We start from the raw sequence: 21179 nt of genomic DNA, 5'->3' as shown, positions 1-21179 counted from the left end.
AAACTGAGAATGAGCATGGTATCAAGAATTTGTCCTTCCTGTATTTGCTTTTTTTCTAAAAGCTTTTGAATTTCTTGCTGCTTGACTGCAGTGAAAGTAACACAAAACTGATGGCTTCACCTGTCTAATTAAGAAATAAGTCAAAAAAGAGGCCTTATCTTGTATTCCCAGAGAATTGTGTGGATGAATAAAACATCCAGCAGACATTAAAGACACAGGTATTTTCCTTGTTCTCTCTGTGTTGTCACAAATCCTCGTTATTGTGGATAGAACAAACGTAGGAGGAATTTAATTTGAATGTAGCAAAATAATAATAATAACATTAATAATTAATAATAATAATAACAAAAAAACAAACAGCCACTATTGATCACCATGAACTGCCTTGGAGCTACATTAGAGCAAACATTAAATAGGACTGACAGACCCTCAACACAGGTCACAGCTTGTTTTATTCTCAATTCAAACAAAGAGAGCAGGGACAAGATTGCACACTGAGAAATTACGTCAGGTATCAGCACATCTAACGACATCACAATATCTCACTGGAGTGCTCTTGACAACATATCCAACGTTACAAATTGAGGGGAACAGAAGCGTTACACAAATAAAATGTAGCTGCAGTTGAAGCCCATCTATGAAGGTAACAGTACAAAGCAGAAGAGTCTTGGCGAGAGACAGTTATGTCCAGCACATCTCATTTTTAAAACATTAACATCATGTTTCAGAAAACTACAAGCCCTGCAGCAGAGGCAAAATGTTCAGAGATCTAATCAGAAAATATAACCTGTTACTACGATGTATACACACAAAGCTCGGCTCAATGCAAAATGTATGTACACTTTAGGGGGTAGCTGGGTTTATGGCACAGAACACTGAAAATTATGATTTTAGTGTACAAGTTCTCAGACATCAACAATAAACGCATAAATGATCTTCAACTGGAGCAGATATGAATGTGGTTGATAGGCTGAAGAGGTTTTCTTCAAATGCAAAGCCAGAGATGTGGGCAAGAAATGTTTGTTAAATACAACTTAAAAAATAAAGAAAACAGGAATTCTATGTACCTACAGTAATACTTCAAAACACTTGAGAAACAAGAGTTAGAGACAATCTACACTAAAGGAACATGACATTTCGCTGTAACTGGTGGCTTTATACAAAGTATGGCAATCACTTACAAAACATTTATAAATTAGAGTAAAAATGAAAGGAAAGCGTAAAAAGAGTAATGAGTGGGCAGCATGTGCATGTATGAACTTTAACTGGATCTCAAAGTTAATTCCTAATGAAAATGAGCATACAGGTGTTCAGACAACATGTTCAGATTATGTCTTAGAGTGTTCATGTCCCTGCATGTCCACAGAGTTTAACTTAAAGGGAACTGAACTTCCCGGCACTCTGTTTAGACGAGAAAGGAAATACCTTCAAGAACAAAGAGAAGTTCTGTTAGCTTGTGTTCAACCACTGCTGTCGCAATTACCAAAAATGAACTAAAATCTACACTGACTCAATGTCTGCATGCAGGATTTTACTCTATATTTGTTGTTTCTTTTGTCTACAGTTCTAAATATTTACTAACTTGTCTGTGTCTCTGCATACTAATCTACCTTCATTTTTATTTCGTTTTTATTAGGTTTATGTTCATGTGATTTTGTTCACATGTGGAAACCATTTGTTCAGCGAGTTCAGTGGCCCTCGCCTCTTGGAGGTTTAGCTTCGTGGCCTGCTGCCCCTCCGGGCAGCCAGGGGGAGACAGAGTGCGAGGTGGTCTGCTTGGCCATGCTGTAGTGACTGATCACCGTGTAGAAACGACCCCGTGAGTTGGCATCTTGAGCAGCATAGTAGGCCTCAAGTGATGCAGGGATGCACCGCTTATGCTGTGAGAAAAAGAAGAAGCAGATATATCCATTAAACCAAAGTATTTCTTCCGTGCACCTAATTTGGACCAATGCCTCCATCAATTTTAATGTCATTTCAACAGATTTACCATTACTATTGTGTGTAGTATTGTTCCTCTGTTACAGGTCAACTTACTAAGGCTGCCTAGAGTGGCACTCAGATAAACTTTTGCTTGTCTAGCTGAAATAAATATGGAAAAATTACAAGATAAATATGAAAAAAATGATGTAGTGTACAGCTACTAAGCCCAAAACAAACAGAAAGATGAACTGTTAACATCTCATCTGCACATTTCCTTCAATGTTTGTATTTTGATTATTTCCTTGTTGGTCTTCAGTCCCCCGTATTCATTATTGTGCAAAAGCTCTTGCTATATATTTGAATTCCTTTGTATTTAGTTTCTTAGTTTATTCTTGCATTTTGTTCTTTGTACATTTGGATTTTGATTTCTTAGATTAGTGTTGATTGTCAGTTTCCCCCCAGTGTTTATCAATCACCTTCCCTCAGCCTGGTAGTTTGCTCCCTTCCACAGGTGTTTTCCATCCCCCAAATTCCCTCTGCCTTCACTCTGCCTCAGCTGTTTCCCATCTGTCTCTAATCAATTCTTCTGGTTTGCTTTGTCATTTCCATTTCTCCTCAGTATTTAAGCTCCTCATTGTTTTTACCGGATCTGTCTTTTTTTCCATTCAGTTCAGGGTTCTTGGACAGTCATTTATGTTCTTTATTTTATTAAATAATGCTGCTTGATTTCAACTTATGTTTTGCTCTGCATCTGGGTCCTTCCCAACCAGTCATGTTATGCAATCAAGCACTAAGTAAATGTGTGTTGTAGATATATCTATGTAGAAAACAACTGCCATGTGTTGTTTTTAAACGCATGGCAGCTTTACTGGATTTGAGGTCAGGATTAGTGAAAAACTTTAATCTTTCTCCCTTGATATTCTGGCTTTAATCTAACAAAGCACTAAAATTTCATGTTTTCTACCTTAAAGCCAGGATATATTGAGGGACTTGGAAGGTGACCTCCTCCATGGCACAGTAACTTGGTTCTGCATCTGTTCATATACCGTAAAATAACAGATTTTACTGCAACAAATTGTTGAACAGTGCTGCATCTGAGAGCTATTTTCTTTTGACCTCAGCCTTATGGAAATCCAACATTTTACACTGATTATTATAAAACAGCTACAGGGCTACAATTTTTCTATTCACTCCTTCATAGCTATAGCTAATAACTTCTGGCTGCAGATTTAATTGTCTGCGGCTGTTTAGTAAATTACACCTGATTACACGGGTCATAAGAAAGACTCTGGTTGTCTAGAAACCATGAGTCTCCTCCTGTAACTTAACCTCTGAATACAAAAGTAGGTCAGGAGTAGCTTTTTTATCTGCTCTCATAAGGGACTGAACTCACCCTTTTTTCTTTATTTAGATAGGTGACAAAGGAAAGATGAGGAAAGTCAAGGGCACAGAATTGAGGGCTTTGCTCAGGGACACTTCTACTAGCTAAGAGTACAGCTTGACAAATTACCATAGCTTAAGTGACTTTTAAGGCACACTTCAACAAAGAGGAAAATTATCATATTTTGATTATATGGTAAGTTTTATTGATGATGTACACTGGTTTGATGTATCTTTTGGTCTGCCTGGATAATTCTGTTTAGCAACCTTCCTAGGAAGCTTGTTTTTAGACCTAAGTGTTTGACATACCTCACATATGAGCAAATGTACAGTTTTCACCATAGCCTTTGGGGAGCAATAATAATGATGTTACAGTTTGTACAATGAAGAGGAGAAAAAGAATATAACTTGATGGAAGGCGGTTTCTCACCAGAATATAAAAACAGATTTTTTTCCTTTATGTTTAACAAATTAGCAGTGAGTAAACAGAAGATCTTCCCTCACTGTATTTATGTAAAACAAGTCCTGTTGTTGTTTTTCTTCTCCAAAAGACATAGTTTTCTTTATCTGTTGAGTGGTTGACCGCTGTACGTACATTAGTAATGTCCCTAACCACAAGCCAAAAAAGAAGACAGAAATCTGGGCAACAGACAATTTTTTCCCAGGGAACTTATTGTCAAAATTGAAAAAGTCCTGTGGATCAAATGAGTAAAGTATCCAAAAAAAAAACAGAACTAAAACTGACCAACATAACTGAAAATGTATGCCAAAGTATGACCATCCTTTCCATTTCATGGTACTCAAAAGTCACTGCGACAAGCATGTGATGTAGATTTTTTTCCCTGTGTTTACATTTTTCACCTCAAAATGCCTAACATTTGAGAGATTATTCAAAGCTCTTACCTTATAAATGAATCCATCTGGGCAAGCGTGGTCGTAAGTGAAAGCTTTATAAACCACCAGGAACACGATGCAGGCGAGGAAGGCCAAGGCCAGGATGATCAGAATTGTCACCTGGAGGGGAAACAAACACATGGTCAGTGTGTCTGTCATAGTAGTATGGCGGATTTGGTGTGTATATGCAATAGTTAGAAAAATGGAGTGTGTGCACTGGAGTGTGTCTGCATGCTGTCATTATAAATGGTAAGATGCTGCTGACTGAGGTCAATGGCTCCTCAAGGCAAGGTGTTCTGCTGAGTTACATGATGGATATCTCAAGATGAGATATGCTTTGAAGCTACCTTGTTTCTATTAACACTACATGGTTCAGAGAAATACAACATATAAAATTACTGAGGTGAATCAGAAGATGGGTTACATCTTCTTTAATCCTCTTGTTTTGATTTTGTTTGTATTTTATTTTTCTGGCCTCATACTCTGCATATGTAGTGATACCACATGTGTTCTTAGTGAGTATCAACCACCTTTAAAACATGCACTCCAACAAGGTTGTCAAAGCTTTTGGAAAACACAAACGCTCCAGAATATCATAGATTCTACCGCAGTATTTTGCAGTTTGCATATGGTGATTTTTCACATTTATCCCTCTTTTTACTCCAATCACGCTTGGAGTGTGCTTTTAACAGCCCCATTTAGACTATTTACAGACATAAAGATGTGCTGCTTACTATACCCACTTGAATAATAAAACTTTAACTACATGACATTAGATTCACTTGTGTACCTCTTGAGACTGCAAAAAATAAGTCAGGAAATAAGGAAGCAATAACTTGAATTTTTTTTATCTCAAATTTATACAGTCATGTTCAATAAATTATCTGTTCATACAAGAATTATTTGGCAGATTAAAAGTGACTAATAAATAACCTTTAAGCAGGTATGAAACACGTTTTATTAAGCCTATATGCCTATATGTAAATGGTTTGCTGTAACAGTCTAATCTTAAATGCCATGTTTTCATTAGCTGTAAGTGGAATAATCATAACAAAGGTTTGAAAACAATCTTTGTAAATGATCTATAAAATGTGCTTCATTTTGTGAATTTAGCTACTGAAATGAACTTTTCAGTAACTTTTCAGTAATATTCAATTATTAATGACTATAGCAATTGAATATTGTAAATTACAACATAATTTGCATGACTTCCTCAAATTTGAAATTTGCCCTACTTGAGCTGCTTTTATTGAAGGTAACTATAGAAATAAACAACCTATTTTGACAAGTCACTGGTGGATTTCCAAAATATTGGAAGTGTGTAATCTGACTAAACTGTCATGTCACAGAATAAGATACTCCTATCAGTTCTCAAATGTCTCTTGAGCGGATTAGAAAGTTAACACCAAGCAAAAGCCCTAGTAAACCTACCGATGCAAATGTAGATAAAGTTGTAGAATATTCTTTTCCCTGGTAGACAAGATAAAACTGCTGTTGGCTATAACTTAAAAAAGGGAATGTCCCTTTAAATTTTCAACTTGACATCCTGATTTCATAAATTAGAGTGAACATTTAATTAAAATTATGCAAATCAAGTTCAAAGGATAGCTATAGATATTTGTGCAGTACTGAGTTATGATTGCATCTTTTCTTATCCTGAAAAATAAAACGCAGCTTCAGATTTTGGTTGTAATACAGCTGAAGAAACCAATTTTCCATTCATGGCTGAATATTTCTAATGTTCTGTTTTCTATCCTTGACTAGTGCCGCAGCCATTTTGGATTACTGCTCTGCACACAATCTGTCACAGTGAGATGTCAGAGCAATTACACAAGTAAGATCATCAGTCTCCAGCAGTGTTATGAGGGCGGACAGGGACATGCACGCTAAGTGACTGTTTACCCGGTGTCAACTGAGGGACACGGCTCTCCCTGTTCGTTGCTTCTGATACTTCTGCAAAATTACATCTCCCCACATCACGCAGTGCCATACATTAAAAGGATGCATTTAAAGTCACTGTGACCCGCCTTTTGAAACTACAGCAGACGGGAAGTGACTGATTAAGACCCGCTCAACGGCTTCTTTTGAATCAATCGATAGTGATGGAAATTAAATGTCTTATTAAGAAGAGGGATTATAGTAAAGCCTCTCAGATCACTGAGGACGCAGCAGAAGTGTTTACTATCTGTGTACTTTGCTTAGACACATAAAATAAAGTCTCCAGTTATAAATGACTGAGGAGATTATTCATGTCTGTGTACAAGTGGAACAGAATAAACCTAATCTGACTTCATATATGCATTTGCAGTGTTTATGTCAAATGGTCAAATATTGGCCAAATACCAAGACCACCCACAGCCTTCTGAGTTTTATTTTTCAATCATATTCCAGTCCCTGTTTTATTAAAAAAAACATAGCATATTATGAAATCAGCACAAACAAAACCACCTTACTTTTTTACAAAGTATTTAATGACATTTAAAGATGGGAGACGATGACTGTTTTTAACAATAAAATCAATGTTCATCTTAACTGCACCTTCAGTCGAAACAAATACATACTTCACCACTTGTACTAAATAGTTGCTCAAAATTCCCTATTGATGGTGCAGTGGTCATGTGGAGCACAAATCCATAAAAAATGTGACCTTTCTCTATTATTCATGACCCGACTGAACTCGGCTGTAAACCTAAGGATGTTGTCAGAGCATCAGCACAGCTCAGAGATTATTTTCTCCATGCATGATATGACATTCTTCTTCAGGTCCCTTGTTTTATCCTCAAGGATAAAACAAAGAGAGTGGACACATTTAGTATCACTAAGCAGGGACCATATATAGGAGAAAAACCCAGGGGAACTCTAAAAACAGATACAGGAAAACTGCCTGGAAACAGAATTATAAACTATTTCCCATGGTGCAGTCAATCACTGTACAGTGGTGTGTTTTCCAACACCTCTATCACCACAAACACAACCTATTTACTGAGCATCACAGATAACAGTTTGTTTGTCTTGAATGCAGGTGGAAGCACACAATGCAAACACTAATTAGACAAGAAACAATGTAAAACTCTACCAGTACCACATGCTGAAAAACACCTCTCTCATATTGTAACAATGAGGTTCACATGTTTGGTGCTTTTGGGCTGATGTACGATGCCAAAACCCTAAATACAGTGTCTGCAACAACATCCAAAGTGGTTGATAATGTTCTCATATAACCAGACTGTATTCTCACAGTGTGCCACTGACTTGTTCTAATGAACTCCACCAAACTTTGAACAAACTCCAAACTGCTGTTTTATTTTATTTTTTCAGGATTGGAGTCTTTTCCCACTAGCATTCATTGGCAATGACTGGCTACAGTGTAGATTACCACTATGTGTATGAATGTGTGTATGAATCAATGATAGTGTAAAGAGCTTTGAAGACTTGCAACAAGAGGAAGACGTTTTCCTAATTTCAGGTATTTGTAAAGGCTCTCTGTGAGTTGTCGTCATGGACAACTCTTATGATTTTTTGTACTTCTCAGTCAGAAACTTGGCCTGGACCATATTGTTACAGTTGGTTTATGGACAAATTTTGTTCTTTCCACTCCAGGATTATGTTCTAAAAGTTACAACCCTGTTAATCTTTTTGCTTAAACGGGCCTGCGAGAACAGTTTGCTTAATTAGACATCTTAATTACGGATCTTCATTAAAATGGCTAATTTATGGTGAAATAATGAACTGCATTTCAAGTACGTACTCACACATTTCAGCAGTTTTCAATAGATCTTTTAAACATTTTTTTGCATCTCATTTTATTTGTTTTTAATATATATTCCTTGTTTCAGCTTTAGTCATAACTTGATTTATAGACTAATTCACTACTTGCCTTTTTTCCTTAAACTACTTCAGTGTGAATCAGGTTTTTTATAAATCCTAGTGAGTGTTATCAACAAAATACACTCTACTTGAATTATTTATAGCTTCATGATAAATCAAAAGTTCAAAGGCATTTTCTAAATGGTTTTTTTCACAGCCTGTTTTCACCAGCATTTCACATATGATTGGCCTTCTTTTTTTAATAACATTGTGCGTTGTTAGAATGCAACGCACCACCCACGCTTTCACCGCTGTAAGCTGACGGGCCATATGGAGGAGCAAACACCTCCTCATATTCTCTCAAGGAATAAGAGTGTGTGTGGGGGTGGGGGTGTGTGGCTGTGCGAAGGGTGAAAAAGAAAGGTGGGAGTGCGACAGTACAGAGAAACTTATTTGATAAACTGAGTGACAGAGGAGGCAAAGTGAGATATGAAAGAGCAGGAGACAAAGACAATAAACCAACAACAGAAAGGCAGACAGAGTATGAGAGATCCAGAGGTAGATGGAGATTCCTTCATTTTTTGGTTGCAGCTGTGAGGTGGACAGGCAGAAAGGCTAGCCAGGAGACAATGCTGATGCAATTTTACCTCCTATTGACAATAACACATTTCAAAATGTTTAAAAACAGGTTTTTATGTTTCACTATTACATAAAATTTCAACAAAATTCTTTGTAAAAAGTGAAAACATTCAAGCAACATGAATACTTTTGCAAAACACTGTATGCTTGTAAAATAAGAATACATGAAGTATATATTAGCTGGATGTGAAATGAAATGTTTGGACTTTTATGTTTAGCCAATATAAAATGAGACCTTTCATTGTGCGAAACAAAACTGAAGAGCTTAAATGAGATTGACCAAGTTAAGGCAAAGGTCAGAATGTTACTCTGACTCAAGATCTAACAGCAGACAGACTATAAGCACAATGCCCTTTTAAAAGATAATTATAGCAATCAGACCTAATTTAGGTTCAATATCAATTCACCAGCAATCACCCTTGTTTGGACAATAGTTGTGGTATTGATTAAATGTAGTCCCAGAACAATTTCCACCAACATTTTAACACATTTCTATGTGACTATCTTGTTTTGAGGAGTTAATAGTCATTCACAATTGACAGATGTGGATGGTGGCCTGGAATATCAAAATGAAAACAGTACAATTTGTGTCAAAGTGACTTTCAGTTCAGAGGCAGTTAAGTTCAGCAACTACCATAGTAATAGATACTCTTTTTAAATCTGATGATCTCTGCTGTTGGCTAAAATGCTTAATAAAAAAGTATAGAAGGGATATGATTTCACTGCAGTTGTTTAAAAAAAAGGAAGAGAATATGTCAGTTATAATGAGCAAACTTTGGTCTCTAACTGGGTGGCATTATGTGAGAAAATTATCTTTACAATTTCTTATCTGTTTTGTAAAACTGGAAATGCTGGTTTTATGTCCAAACAGTGAAAATTTACAGGTTTTCTGATAAAGAAGATTTTGGAAAATTTTTCAGATCAATCTTTAAAACAGTAAGTCAGAAACCAATACTGTCATGAACAGTGTTAAAATCAAAGAGAAAGCATTGTTTAAATAAAAATCAATGCATTTGTTAAGCATTATTGTTCTTTAGAACAGTGAAGATGAGAAATCAAGCCTTGGAAATCAAATGACTTTCAGTGCTAAAAATGAAAAAGTTCATTTTTTCCCTACTAACCCAGATCTGGAAACATTAAGAAAAAAAAAAAATCAGTCTTCTTCAGACTTTTCAAGGCTGTGCATGAACCTTGACAGTTCTATCATTTATTGATTTTCTTTTTCTCCTGTGTTTCAGGTTTTCATTCTACCCAAAGATTCTCAGCAAAGAGAGAATTTCTATTTTGTTTTCAGTCAGCCGAAACAAAGACGAGTGACACAGCAGAGTGTTGTGGGAGACTGCTGCCTGTGAGCCGAGTATCTGAGACAGGCTGGTGGGATGTCAAGGAGACTCTGGAGAGGGATTTGGGCTCTGGAGGACAGCTTATCCGGTTGACACAAGCATGGCTACCGTAGTCAGGCAGCAAAGTACAAACACTCCACTGTCGAGACGCATCGTATCCCTGATGAAAACACGGATTGGTTAAAATGTCAACTTGAGGAAACTCGAGATTCTGCTTGGGTGTAAGGTCAGCCGAGGTCAGCACATGAGCACAGATCCATCTGAAGTCAATTGGCTACTCCGTTCACACCAAAAAAAACAATAACTAGTGTGTTTTTTAATTGAGTGTAAAGGAATTTTCCTCATGTAGAACCTTTTTTTCATGCAAACACACCCCTAGGATTCAAGAAACCCCTTCACTAACTATACTTCTGTGTATGCTTGGATCACGAAACTCAGGTTTTTAGGTAAAAAAGTCTAATTTCTCTCAGGCATGATCAAATATAATCTTCCTCACTCTGACTATGCCTATCCAGAAGTTGCAAATGTTTTCCACTTGAATATCCCCCTCCACTTTGCAATGACAGCAAAGAAAGAGTGGCAGGATTTTATTTTTAATCTGAACAAGCTTTCGACAGTAAGGATTTTAGATGCCACAGATTATTCTTAAATAACACAAAGTAGAAGAATTTATTCCTAATATCTGTAAAAAGAACATTACACATGTAAGAACTGAATTATACTCATCTATTAGTCAATTCAATTCAAAATAATGAAAAAAATATTTGATCCAATGCCAAATAACATCCAGCAGTTCACGTGCTGCACAGCGAGATTTAAATTCTGCACACCAGAGGAAAAGAGGGATGTGGCCTATTTTTCCTGGAGATTTACACAGCCTTCATTTAATCCCAAAAAATGATTTTTAAGGAAAGTTAGGATTATATTTGAAAAAAGTGTGACTTTACTGCACATCAGATTTTTCTAATGAAAGTTATCTAAAAGCACCTAGACACCTTAGATTTGACTGTTCCCATAGATTAACTGTTTTTATCCTTCCAATTGTCCTCAATGGTCTTTAGATAAATCCAGAAAAAAACTTTTATTAAACTCCTATGCTGTCATTAGATTTCAAAATACACTCTAAAATCATTTTAAAATCTTAAGACTGGTGAAAAATGCAAGAATGCTCTCATGGGTTGTACTTAGGATACAAATTTGACTTCACAATCACCAAAACAAAGTTGCATTTCATTGAGAATCCATAAAATACTCCCAAATATTCCCCAAAAATTATGAAATAATAGTGTCAAAAAAGACTGAGCAGGAGGAGTGTTTGTGTAGATTATTTCAAAAATAAATGTTTAGGCATGTTTGATGTAAGCATTGAAAGTAGTGAAGGTGGCTTCACAAAGGACATCCACAATCTGAGGCTTTTGTACATTTTTTTTCCTCACTGAGTCAAAGAGAGATTAATCTGTAGTTGTAAAGTAGAGTTAGAGTGGGACCTTTGCCTTCTGCATTTGTTTCTGAGTTACTTTTCCTCAGCTTAATCATTAGTAAATACATACCAGATTAATTAATCATGAATTAAATTCTTGATTCTGAGTGATTATCTCAAAATTGTTTCTCATAATCTTTAGTTGAAGGTTTCAATAAATAAAAAAAGAAATCCCATTTTTCTAAAATGTAATAAAGTTTGGTCAAGTTGAATACATTCCTCATTTTTATTTTTGATCAATTGTGGGAATGATCTCCATTATGTATTCTAAAATTGCAACATTGTTTGTTCCGTTGGGAGATTTGTCATTAAAGGACACACTCACAAAATATGCATGGTCCAATAACACATTGCATGCTCAGCAGAAGATGGCTGCTAATTATGCTAATGTACCCCAATTAACCTAGGTCTCCATGGAGACTAAACTTCAAAGGTTGTGGCGATGCACAATGTCACATTATTTTGAGACTCTGCTTGGAGGAGAATGTGCTCTTGGGGTAAACAATCAAGCAGCAGGTGGGCTGAAGAATAAATACAAATCAGGAAACGTTAAAGAGATAAAGACACACAAACAGTTGCAAAATGATTAAAGGTCAAACATCCCAAACCCCAGAAATCAATTCTTTTCTCTTAAACACCAAGAGCTTAAGTGGGTCGTGAAAACTTACTCTTAAGCTAAAAGGAATAAAGAGAGATATTGGTGCATAAAACACTTTGACTACAGCGAATGAATGAAAGTCCAAACTATTTTCTCTTTTCATGCATACTTAGTACCTTCTAAATCATAAATTTAATACAAATCATTAAAAACTACAGTATATTTACTTGTCACTTTTGGATTTTAAAATTCTTTTTCAATATTATTTATTATGCTCATTTTTAAAGCAGCTATTGGCACTAACACCATTTGCTTTTTCAGCAAACCTTCAGAAAACCATTTGAGAAAGTCGCCCTTTAATCCACTGAGCACTGACAGCCCAATAGCTGAGTCAGAATAATTTCAAGAAAGAAAAGTGCTTAGGAATGAAAAATGACACATAAAAGTAGAAGTGATGAAAAGAGACAGATATTTCTACTTGGAGACAGTTCATGGAGAGACATTCAGAATGTAGAATACAGGAAGTGGTTAAATTATGAGACCCATCAAAGACTGAAAATATAAAAACTCCACATTTTGATCTACCAGACAAATGAGCATCCTTCTGTTAATTATGCCTGCTGGACAGGCGCTGACTACCCTGGACGCTCAGATATGATGTATATTTTTATACATTATCCATTTGCCAAACTTGTGATGAAGGAAAACAAGAGAAGAGTCAGAAAAAATTGGGTTAATTATAAATACTGCAATCCCAGTATTGAGCAATGGTATCACAATTACATGTTTTCTATGTGATGCACCTATAATCTTTATGCATATATTTTGAGACATTTTTGATTTATCTTTTTACTTCACCAAACAGCTCCTTAAAATGGAAAATATTATTAGCACAAAATGAATTCAGAACCTTTTTTTACATTTTATTTTATAGTAAATAGGAATGCAAACATTTGGTAACTTTTACTTAAATTCAGATTCGAGGCAACCAGTTAATTACATTTGCTTGTGAAGCAAGAGTAACCCAGAAGGCGTTAAACTATGTTTTTCACCATGGAGCCCAAAAGTGTTAAGAAACTGTATACCTTTGTTTCAATAAGGCCGACATGTGAAGCCCTTTCTATGTTTTGCATCAACAATAAATTGAAGATGCATTTTCTATGAACATATTGTTACTTTTTTTCATTAAAAAATTGCTAAATTTTTGTTGAGCAAGTAAAATTAATTTTACAATTATCAAAAGTTATTTTTATTTGAAATAATTTCATAAAACCACATTTTCCTCTTCTGTATTGTCAACTCAAGGCTTTTGGGTCCTGTGCTAAAAAAAAAAAAATTAAACACATAACTTAAGGTGTTATGCAGATAAAGGAAAAATTATTTAAAGTTGCAAGGCACTGGAAATTGAGCATATAAAAGCATAAAACATGAGGTTATTTACTGAAATTAAAAATCTTTTAATCACAGCCAGTGAATTCTAGAAGGTTCAAGGTTTGTCTTTACTCTCCAGTGGGAGAAATCTGTCTTGGACAAAGGTTGTTGCAACACAGTACATAAATATAACAAAACCAATCAATTGCAACAGTTATAAAAAATGCTATATAATAAGGAATCTTGAAACTGCAGTAAGGAATAGCTGATGGAAATTACGCAACAACACACCTACACCGAGTTATTTCTGCTAGATGGAGAAACTCCTGCCCCAGAGATTCAAGTTGTGCTTACACCTTTTCACCAGAAAGCTTGCTTTTCCGTGGACTGTTTTATAAGTTTTCTTTAAATAGTTTTAGCACTTTTTTAGGTTATACGGTAAGCAGTTAACTGCCTTAAAAACACCCAGCCGGATATTTTTCACAGTTCGTTTAAATTGAGAAATGGTGAGACCTTCAAAGTTAAATACAGTAAAATGTGCAAACAGCAAACATCTTTTCCTGACTAATCTTTTGTTTTAACAGATGATCAAATTGAAAATGAAGAAGTGACTATATATATTTGCTTTGTGGCTTTAAAACTGATCTTGAGTTCTCTCCTAAAAATGTAAATATTTGATGTCTGCAGAGCTTGGAGCCAGCCTACAGTAGATGGATCAATTGTGAGGACAAATGTTAAAGTAAGAGGAAACAACAGAGGAGTAAGAAGTGGCAGGTCAGACCGTTCCTCTGCAGTCAGGCCGTTTCCTAATTGCTCCCAGGGCTCAGCTTGTCAGAACAGGAGCAGCAAAGTGAAAGACTTAGGCAGAGGAAAGGGAACGCCATGACCTCTCACTTTGTTCCTTCATTTTATCAGTCTGAATTGCCGAAGTCATGTTTGTGTTATTCATGTTTCCACTTACATTGTTGGCAGTTCTCAGTCAGGAACATTTTGCCCTCCTGAATGTTGTTTTTTGGTTAAAGATTAATGCATACATTTCTAATATGCTTCCCAGAAGCTTGCCTAGATGAAAAAAAAGTTATGTGGATTAAACTGGCAATTAAAGCTTTATATCTACAAAGCTTTGATAATTTACTCATGAAACTAATGAAGTATGGAATAGATTTTCTTCCAGTATTGAGCTCAATTCATTTTTTATCAGCTCTAACTGGCTTCCTGTCCCTGCTAATTTCAAATCATGATGCTGCCATCACCATGCTTTACCAAGGGAATTTTTTTCAGAGTGCTAATTTTCTGCCATTCATATTGTTTTGTATGTACGGCAACAAGTGCATTTCTGGCTTTATATTACAAGGTCACATTCCTCCACATGTTTGTTGTGTCTCCTAAATGGCTTGTGGAAAACTGCAAAACATGAATTCTTCTGACTTTCTTTCAACAATGACCTACATACTGTCAATCCTCCATGTCAGATTTGTGGATCTGTTTTAAACAGAAAACAACTGCGAGTTACAATGCAGTTTACAAGCCGTGTGATCTCCCATGGTGCATGGTAGACTGTTACGTTTTGGCATCACACCAGCCATTGAAACTGAAAAGCACAATGCATTAATAAAAACCATTACATCCTACGATAAGTGCACTGCTCAGGTGTCCCTTCCTCCTGCCGCCTTTCAGTGGCAGGCAGCAGTAAACAGATCATCAGACGAGGAAGCGAAGGTAATCACATTTAATGTTTGACTACAGTATTGTAAAGGAAAAACTACCTTTCATTAAGTTAATGTTTGAAGTAATTCTTCATGTGTAACATGGCTTGACCATAATGAAATGTTCAATTTGAGATGTTCCTAAGATGTTTTGGCCCAAAAATATTTGTAACTTTAATATGAACCTGTTGAAATACAAAAAAAAGTTTCTAGTACAAAATCTGTTTATTATGATTCCCTCATCCAGTCTGCTGAAGGAAATTCACATACCATGTTCTCCAGACTTAGTAAGATTATTCAACTCCCTTACACCGTTTCTACTTATGTTCCACTACCCTCTGCAACAGATGTATAAACTTTTTTACCTCAAAAATTGAAAACATTTTCTTATTTTGCTCCCCTCCAGGGGGTCTTTTGTGGGCTCTAGTGTCCCTTTTATGAAAGTAGGCTGACAGGAAAGGGGGAAGGCATATGGCAAATGTCGCCGGGTCCGGGAATCGAACCCGCGACGGCGACTCAAGGCCTCCAAACGTGGGTCGCACCATCCCCTGCGCCACCACAGCACGCCCAAAATTTAAAACATTTTCAACTGCAACTGTCTCCTCGTTTCATCACAACCAGTGTAACTAATGTTACTACTATTTCCACTTTCTTCTTCCACACTTTTCAGCTTCAGTAGCAATAAAATATCCTCATTTATCCATAAATCCAAGTTCTTTTCTTGTAAATTAGACCATCAACCTACAAAACAGTTCAGATTTGTTTCCCTTCATTCTTGTCTCTTATTACATTATTCATTCTTCTCTTGCCTTTGTTATTGTTATTTTCAATTCTATAAGAACAAGATTCAATAAATACATTTGTCAAATTGTTAAGGAAGTTCATTATTTCAAATATTCAGAGATATTTTTCTCATTTAGGTATCTGCTGGAGAAAATTCTGGATTATATCTTAAATACTGTAGATTCAATAAAACAAATAAGATATATGTGCTTTTGAACATCAAACAACTTTAAGTTCAGTTGTTTGATGTACGATGTTTCTCTTACAGAACCAACAGAAAGCTATTCTTATCCTCAGAAGTACTTAAATATCCTCTAAAGTTCAGTTTCTGCTTGAACAATTTGAATCCTAGTAATACTAGTGGTGTTGTTTTCCTCTATTGTTCATTTGAGAGTACGCATATGTGCATCAGTGTGGGTGTTTGAAATCCAATGAAGGCTTTGAACACTCCCTATAATCAGTGCACTGTTAGTCATCCACAGAGAGCAGGCAGGCGCGATACGTGGAACTGGAAAATGTGTACGGTTTCCAACCTACAGCGGTAATTACCTTCAACCTGATGAACAGAGAAGGCCTTTTGTGGAGGCGGCAGCCTGCAGAAAAGCTTTTATCAGAGAGTAAAAGTGAAGGTAATAATGGGATAATTGTTTTGGAAGATGGCTGTCTCTGCTACTTGCAAAGCCTCACTAACTTCTGCTGGTGTGTCCGGGGTGTCAGATTTGGTAGTGAAAGGTGTACAAGGATTTAAAATGAAGTGTGAATGTGTAAGTTCTTGTATGAACTTCAAGTGCGTGTGTTTCAGCACTTCTCACATTGCAAGGTTAATTTCTGCAACAAATATTTTAATTTGGGCCCCATTTCTGGGGCCCATAGCCCAGACTCCATAAGAAGAAGTGGTATTTATGATTAAGGTGTATTCTTTGTGGAATATTTATGATTAAATATTCCACAAAGAAGCATTTTGTGAATAGAGTTTAGAGGTTAAGAAAGACATATGTGTGTGTGTGTGGGGGTGCGCGGGGGTGTGCATGTGTGTGTAGATATGGTGAATTTTGGTCACAGTTAAAAGAAATGGAAGTACAAATACAATCTGCCTTTCACAAAACCTTCACAATTGCATCTTTTAAACCCTGCCCTGCAGCACCAACCTTGTGCTGTGTTCCTGCCTCTGAAACACAATTTTATGCTTTTGCTTCAGGGGAAAGTCAGCGGTCTGGAAAAAAAACAGCAAAGGAGGTGAATTCCAATCAAATATTCCACAAAGAAGCATTTTGCTATTTAATCTTTTGATGTAGGATGTTTAGTTTCAGCGGTTGCAATTATTTGTTAGCGTGTTACAGTCTGTAATAGGGCTTTAAAAAAATAGCAAAATATTTTCTCAACCACAGACTGCAGGAGCTGAGAATATTGCCAGGAAATGCTTAAGTTGGCTCAATGATGGAAAAAACAAAAACAAAGGATTCAGGTCATGCTGGTTTATAATTTCCACTCAAAATCCAGATTAGATTAAATTTAGCCGTTTCCTCCTTTCTACTCGTTGAGTGTTATTTCTATTACTCATTTAATTTTCTAATTGACAAATAAACTGCAAATTTCATGTAGTTGTAAAACGGTCATCTAAAATAACTACAACTAATGACTTGACTTTAATTCTGAGATATCAAGGCAGCGTGCATGGATGTTGATTGATATTTCTTAATAATTAACCAAGTAGCAAATTGTTTCTCATAATAAAATAGGATTTTTAGTTTAAAGACAAAATACATGAACTGTGGTTTTGTCATAGTAATATCCTGTAAACTGTCAGCCACAGAGACTGTTGACTGCACTGTCGAAGCCACATATTTACATACACTCTATAAGAAGCACCTTGTCTTCTCACTGACAATAAATCAAACTAACATGGACTTTCTTGTTCATCTGTCTCATAATACGTTTTTGCTCATGATACTATTTATTTTGTGAAGTCCATTAACTTCATCTATTGTCCTCCATTGATGGCCATTATTGCTAAACACTTTAAGTTTTGTTTATTCAGCATATAAGACATGTTTCCAAAAATAAACGTCTTTCCTCCTCAGTGCTTTTACAAACTGTAATTTGATTTTAAGATTGCTTTTCAAATAATGCTACTTACTTCACTGTGGATGATGACACTCTTACTCAGTCAACAGCTTCACAAGCCATTAGCTTTTGTTTTCTGGTTGATGCGAACATCTTGCATCCCACCACATCCACAACCCGAAGATCCACAGGAATTCCAAGTGATTGTTTTAAGAGATGAATGAGGCACCTTCAGGGATATGAAAATTATATCCAAGGATGAACTACACTTGTAGAGGATCATTAATACCTCCCTTATAGATTTTCTGATTTCATAAAATTTTTCTATAATGGTATCACACAAGGAAGCTGTGTCTGATGAGTTTCTTTTAAATGAATGTAGAAAAAAATGTAATGAAATGCAACATTTGCAAAGTCATGACATCATTATCTTAATTTTCCCAAAAGATTTAAAAGCATAGTACTCTTAGAGTATGTTAACAAATCGACAACAAGAATCTCTCAAAGTTCGGTTTGATCCGAACGCCAGGAAATTCAGAAGCTTTCAATTTAAATGTTTGATTCTTAAAAAGGTGGGAAATTGTTTCCTCTAAAGCCTTATATGGAACAAAAAATACATGGAGAGAAAAGACAGCTTCTACCTGCTGGGAGTATCAAGAGGGACAGAGAGGAAGAGAGGAGTAGAGACAGGCGGCAAGGGACGAATCAAGGAGACTGTCCTCCCTTATGGATCAAGAAAAGGAGGGAGAGAGTAAGGACTCTTTAAGCAATGACAACTCAGCTTGCTATAAGGAGAAGTTTTACTGTGAAAAATAGAGGAACTGGGGATGAATGGATCTGGTGAAATGGATAAGAAGAAAGTTGGATAGCTTTCCTACTATATTTTGACACCGATTTTTTAGAGGTTTAAAGGTTGCCATTGAAGATTGTTCTATAGTAAGTGGTTAAGGTCAGTAAAAATGACGTATCATCTATAAGTAAAAGTGTACTGTAACAGTTCTAGTGGGGAATTAAACAGAAAAAGATTAAAACAGGAAGCTGTCCTGCCAGCAGAGATACATATGAAGTGAAAAGACAGACACGAGAGCCGGGTAAAGTGTTGGGAGACAAGATGGAGAGGGAGGGCAGATTAAAGAGCATTTCACAATCTGAGCTCTTCATCCATCAACACAATCTGCAAGACTTTGAAGAGAGAGAAGATATGCATGCAAGCATTTCGACTGAAAATGTTTGTTCTGCACAGAAGGGCGTGCGTCGCTCTGTGAACTACGTTTGTGGATGTTTCTGTGCCTGCAGAATCAGCTCCGTCTGTCAAGCGAAGCAAACGGTTCAGCTCAGCAAACAAAAACTAAGAGACATCGCACAAAATCACAGAGACTGAAATGCATTTTTGCCACACTAAAACGAATGTGGTGCGACAAGGCAGAGAAGATAGCCTAATCCACCAAATCCAAAACAGAATAAACTTCTAAACAGGCCAAAAATATTTTCTACCAGGAGTCTATGGTCCACTCAGTATTTCCTAAAAAGGGTGTTTGATATTTCTTGCTATGCGTCCTAGTTCAAATCAGTCCCTTGTTTATTAAAATCACAAATATGCTGTATCCACAAGTCTACAAGAAATGGATTAGGGTATTTTTGGATTTACTGCTGTTTGCATCTCAAGCCATGTTTGTGGTTAAAAAGCACCGTTTAGGAAAAAAAAGGTTTGCACTGAAAAGGTCGAAGCACACTGATACAAACGCCGTTCATCACAACACGATAACCAGCCCAATGGATCCAAGAAAGTCACACATTGCAATCTTTGGTGTCTTATGACCAATATAACTTTGTAATGCAGCTCTGCTGCTGTTATTTCAGAGTTGGTGTTTTTATATTATTGTTCTTATGGCTCTGAGGCCAATAACAGTAAAACAGATGGAGGTATTTATAACGTTTCTAAAAGATAAACGGCTCTCTAAGGAGTCATGCCAACCCCTCACATCATACTAGGCTTCTCAAACGTGGTCATTCCTTTATTTTCTGAAAGGCAGTGTTCAGTAAAAATACGTATTTTTAAATTCTAACATAACTAGACAAAGATAATATAATTAAAGAAGCATACTTTTGAAAAAGCCTCATTTTCCCTCCACCAGCACATTCTACATGTCTTATGCCGTCTTTGTAATTGTTCCCTCTCTGTCTTTGACAGACCTTTCAGATGAGAGTTACACTTATCATTTACACATTTGCGCATTTCTGTTCACGCACTTTTCCTCCTTTGCTCTCTGTCGGGGTTGCCATGGAGGGATTTTTTTTTTTTTGCTGCCATGACAACATGAGATCTCTCTGGTCTCCCGTGACGACAGAAAGACCTAACAGACAGTGTTTTGGGTCATGCAGACGTTGTGGAACAGTGACTGTGTGATTCACACAAACACACCACACACACACAGTGCTGGAGTTACATGTGTTACTCTTTTCCACTGAGATGTAAAACAGAGATAAAAAATATGATTTGCAAAACACATAAGTACAGAGAAACCAAGACAGAAATGTATTTTTGCCAACATTTTTTTTTTTCCGATATGACACATTAATACATTTAGCTGCACCAGAATCTGAATAACCTCAACATCCACACCTTGTTTAATGATCTCAAGCACAATTTCCTCCATCAACACCGGAGCACCACAGGGCTTTTATTCAGTCCATTTCTATACACACTTGATATACTAAATACCAACTCATCAGAAAGCACAATGACATGACTGTTCCAATATCTCTGTCCTGGGCTACGACACCATGGTGTCACACTTCACCCACTCTTTCCATATAGCATAATTTGTTGCACCTACCTAATAAATATCTAACCTTATTGCCCTCAAGATCCAAGTACAAGACCATAAGTTGCAGCAGGGTCTGCTTTGAACTTGTAATGTTGAGACAGTCACATCTAAATTTTAATAGCAGATAGTGAACTATTGGTAAAAAAATTATTTTTCTTTGGTTGGACTAAAAATGCTGTTCTTTGAAGAGTTTGCATTTCAAATTTAACAAAATCAGACTGGTCCAATGAAACGGTATTTAGACACCTAGCTGCAGCTGGTTGAGTGAAACATCTGTACATAGACCTTCACAGTTATAGCTGTAGTACCTGCAATTCATTATTTATTACATATTTCAGTTATTAAAGTTTGATTGTTGTAGGA

General features: G+C 36.3%; 1 protein-coding gene and 1 long non-coding RNA gene across 2 annotated transcripts in view; both read right to left on the bottom strand.

The window, feature by feature from the left end:
* Positions 1-433: 433 nt before the first annotated feature.
* Positions 434-21179, bottom strand: part of nsg2 (neuronal vesicle trafficking associated 2) — a 32971-nt gene continuing 12225 nt past the window's right edge. Inside the window, exons 4-5 of the mRNA XM_032576864.1 lie at positions 4207-4317; positions 434-1880 (exon numbers count right to left, since the gene is read on the bottom strand). Of these exons, the coding sequence (XP_032432755.1) occupies positions 1689-1880; positions 4207-4317 (303 nt within the window). The 3' untranslated portion in view covers positions 434-1688. The remainder of the gene's footprint in view (positions 1881-4206; positions 4318-21179) is intronic.
* LOC116728622 (uncharacterized) lies at positions 15661-20285 on the bottom strand. Its single transcript, XR_004341006.1, has 3 exons — positions 18630-20285; positions 18062-18217; positions 15661-17137 (listed from the first exon to the last, which is right to left on the bottom strand). It is a non-coding gene; the product is annotated as an uncharacterized LOC116728622 (long non-coding RNA).

Source organism: Xiphophorus hellerii, chromosome 11 (genome assembly GCF_003331165.1).
Source record: "Xiphophorus hellerii strain 12219 chromosome 11, Xiphophorus_hellerii-4.1, whole genome shotgun sequence".
Lineage (NCBI taxonomy): Eukaryota > Metazoa > Chordata > Actinopteri > Cyprinodontiformes > Poeciliidae > Xiphophorus > Xiphophorus hellerii.
The sequence above is the reverse complement of the archived record's forward strand: the minus strand, read 5'-3'. Positions and strand labels throughout refer to the sequence as shown.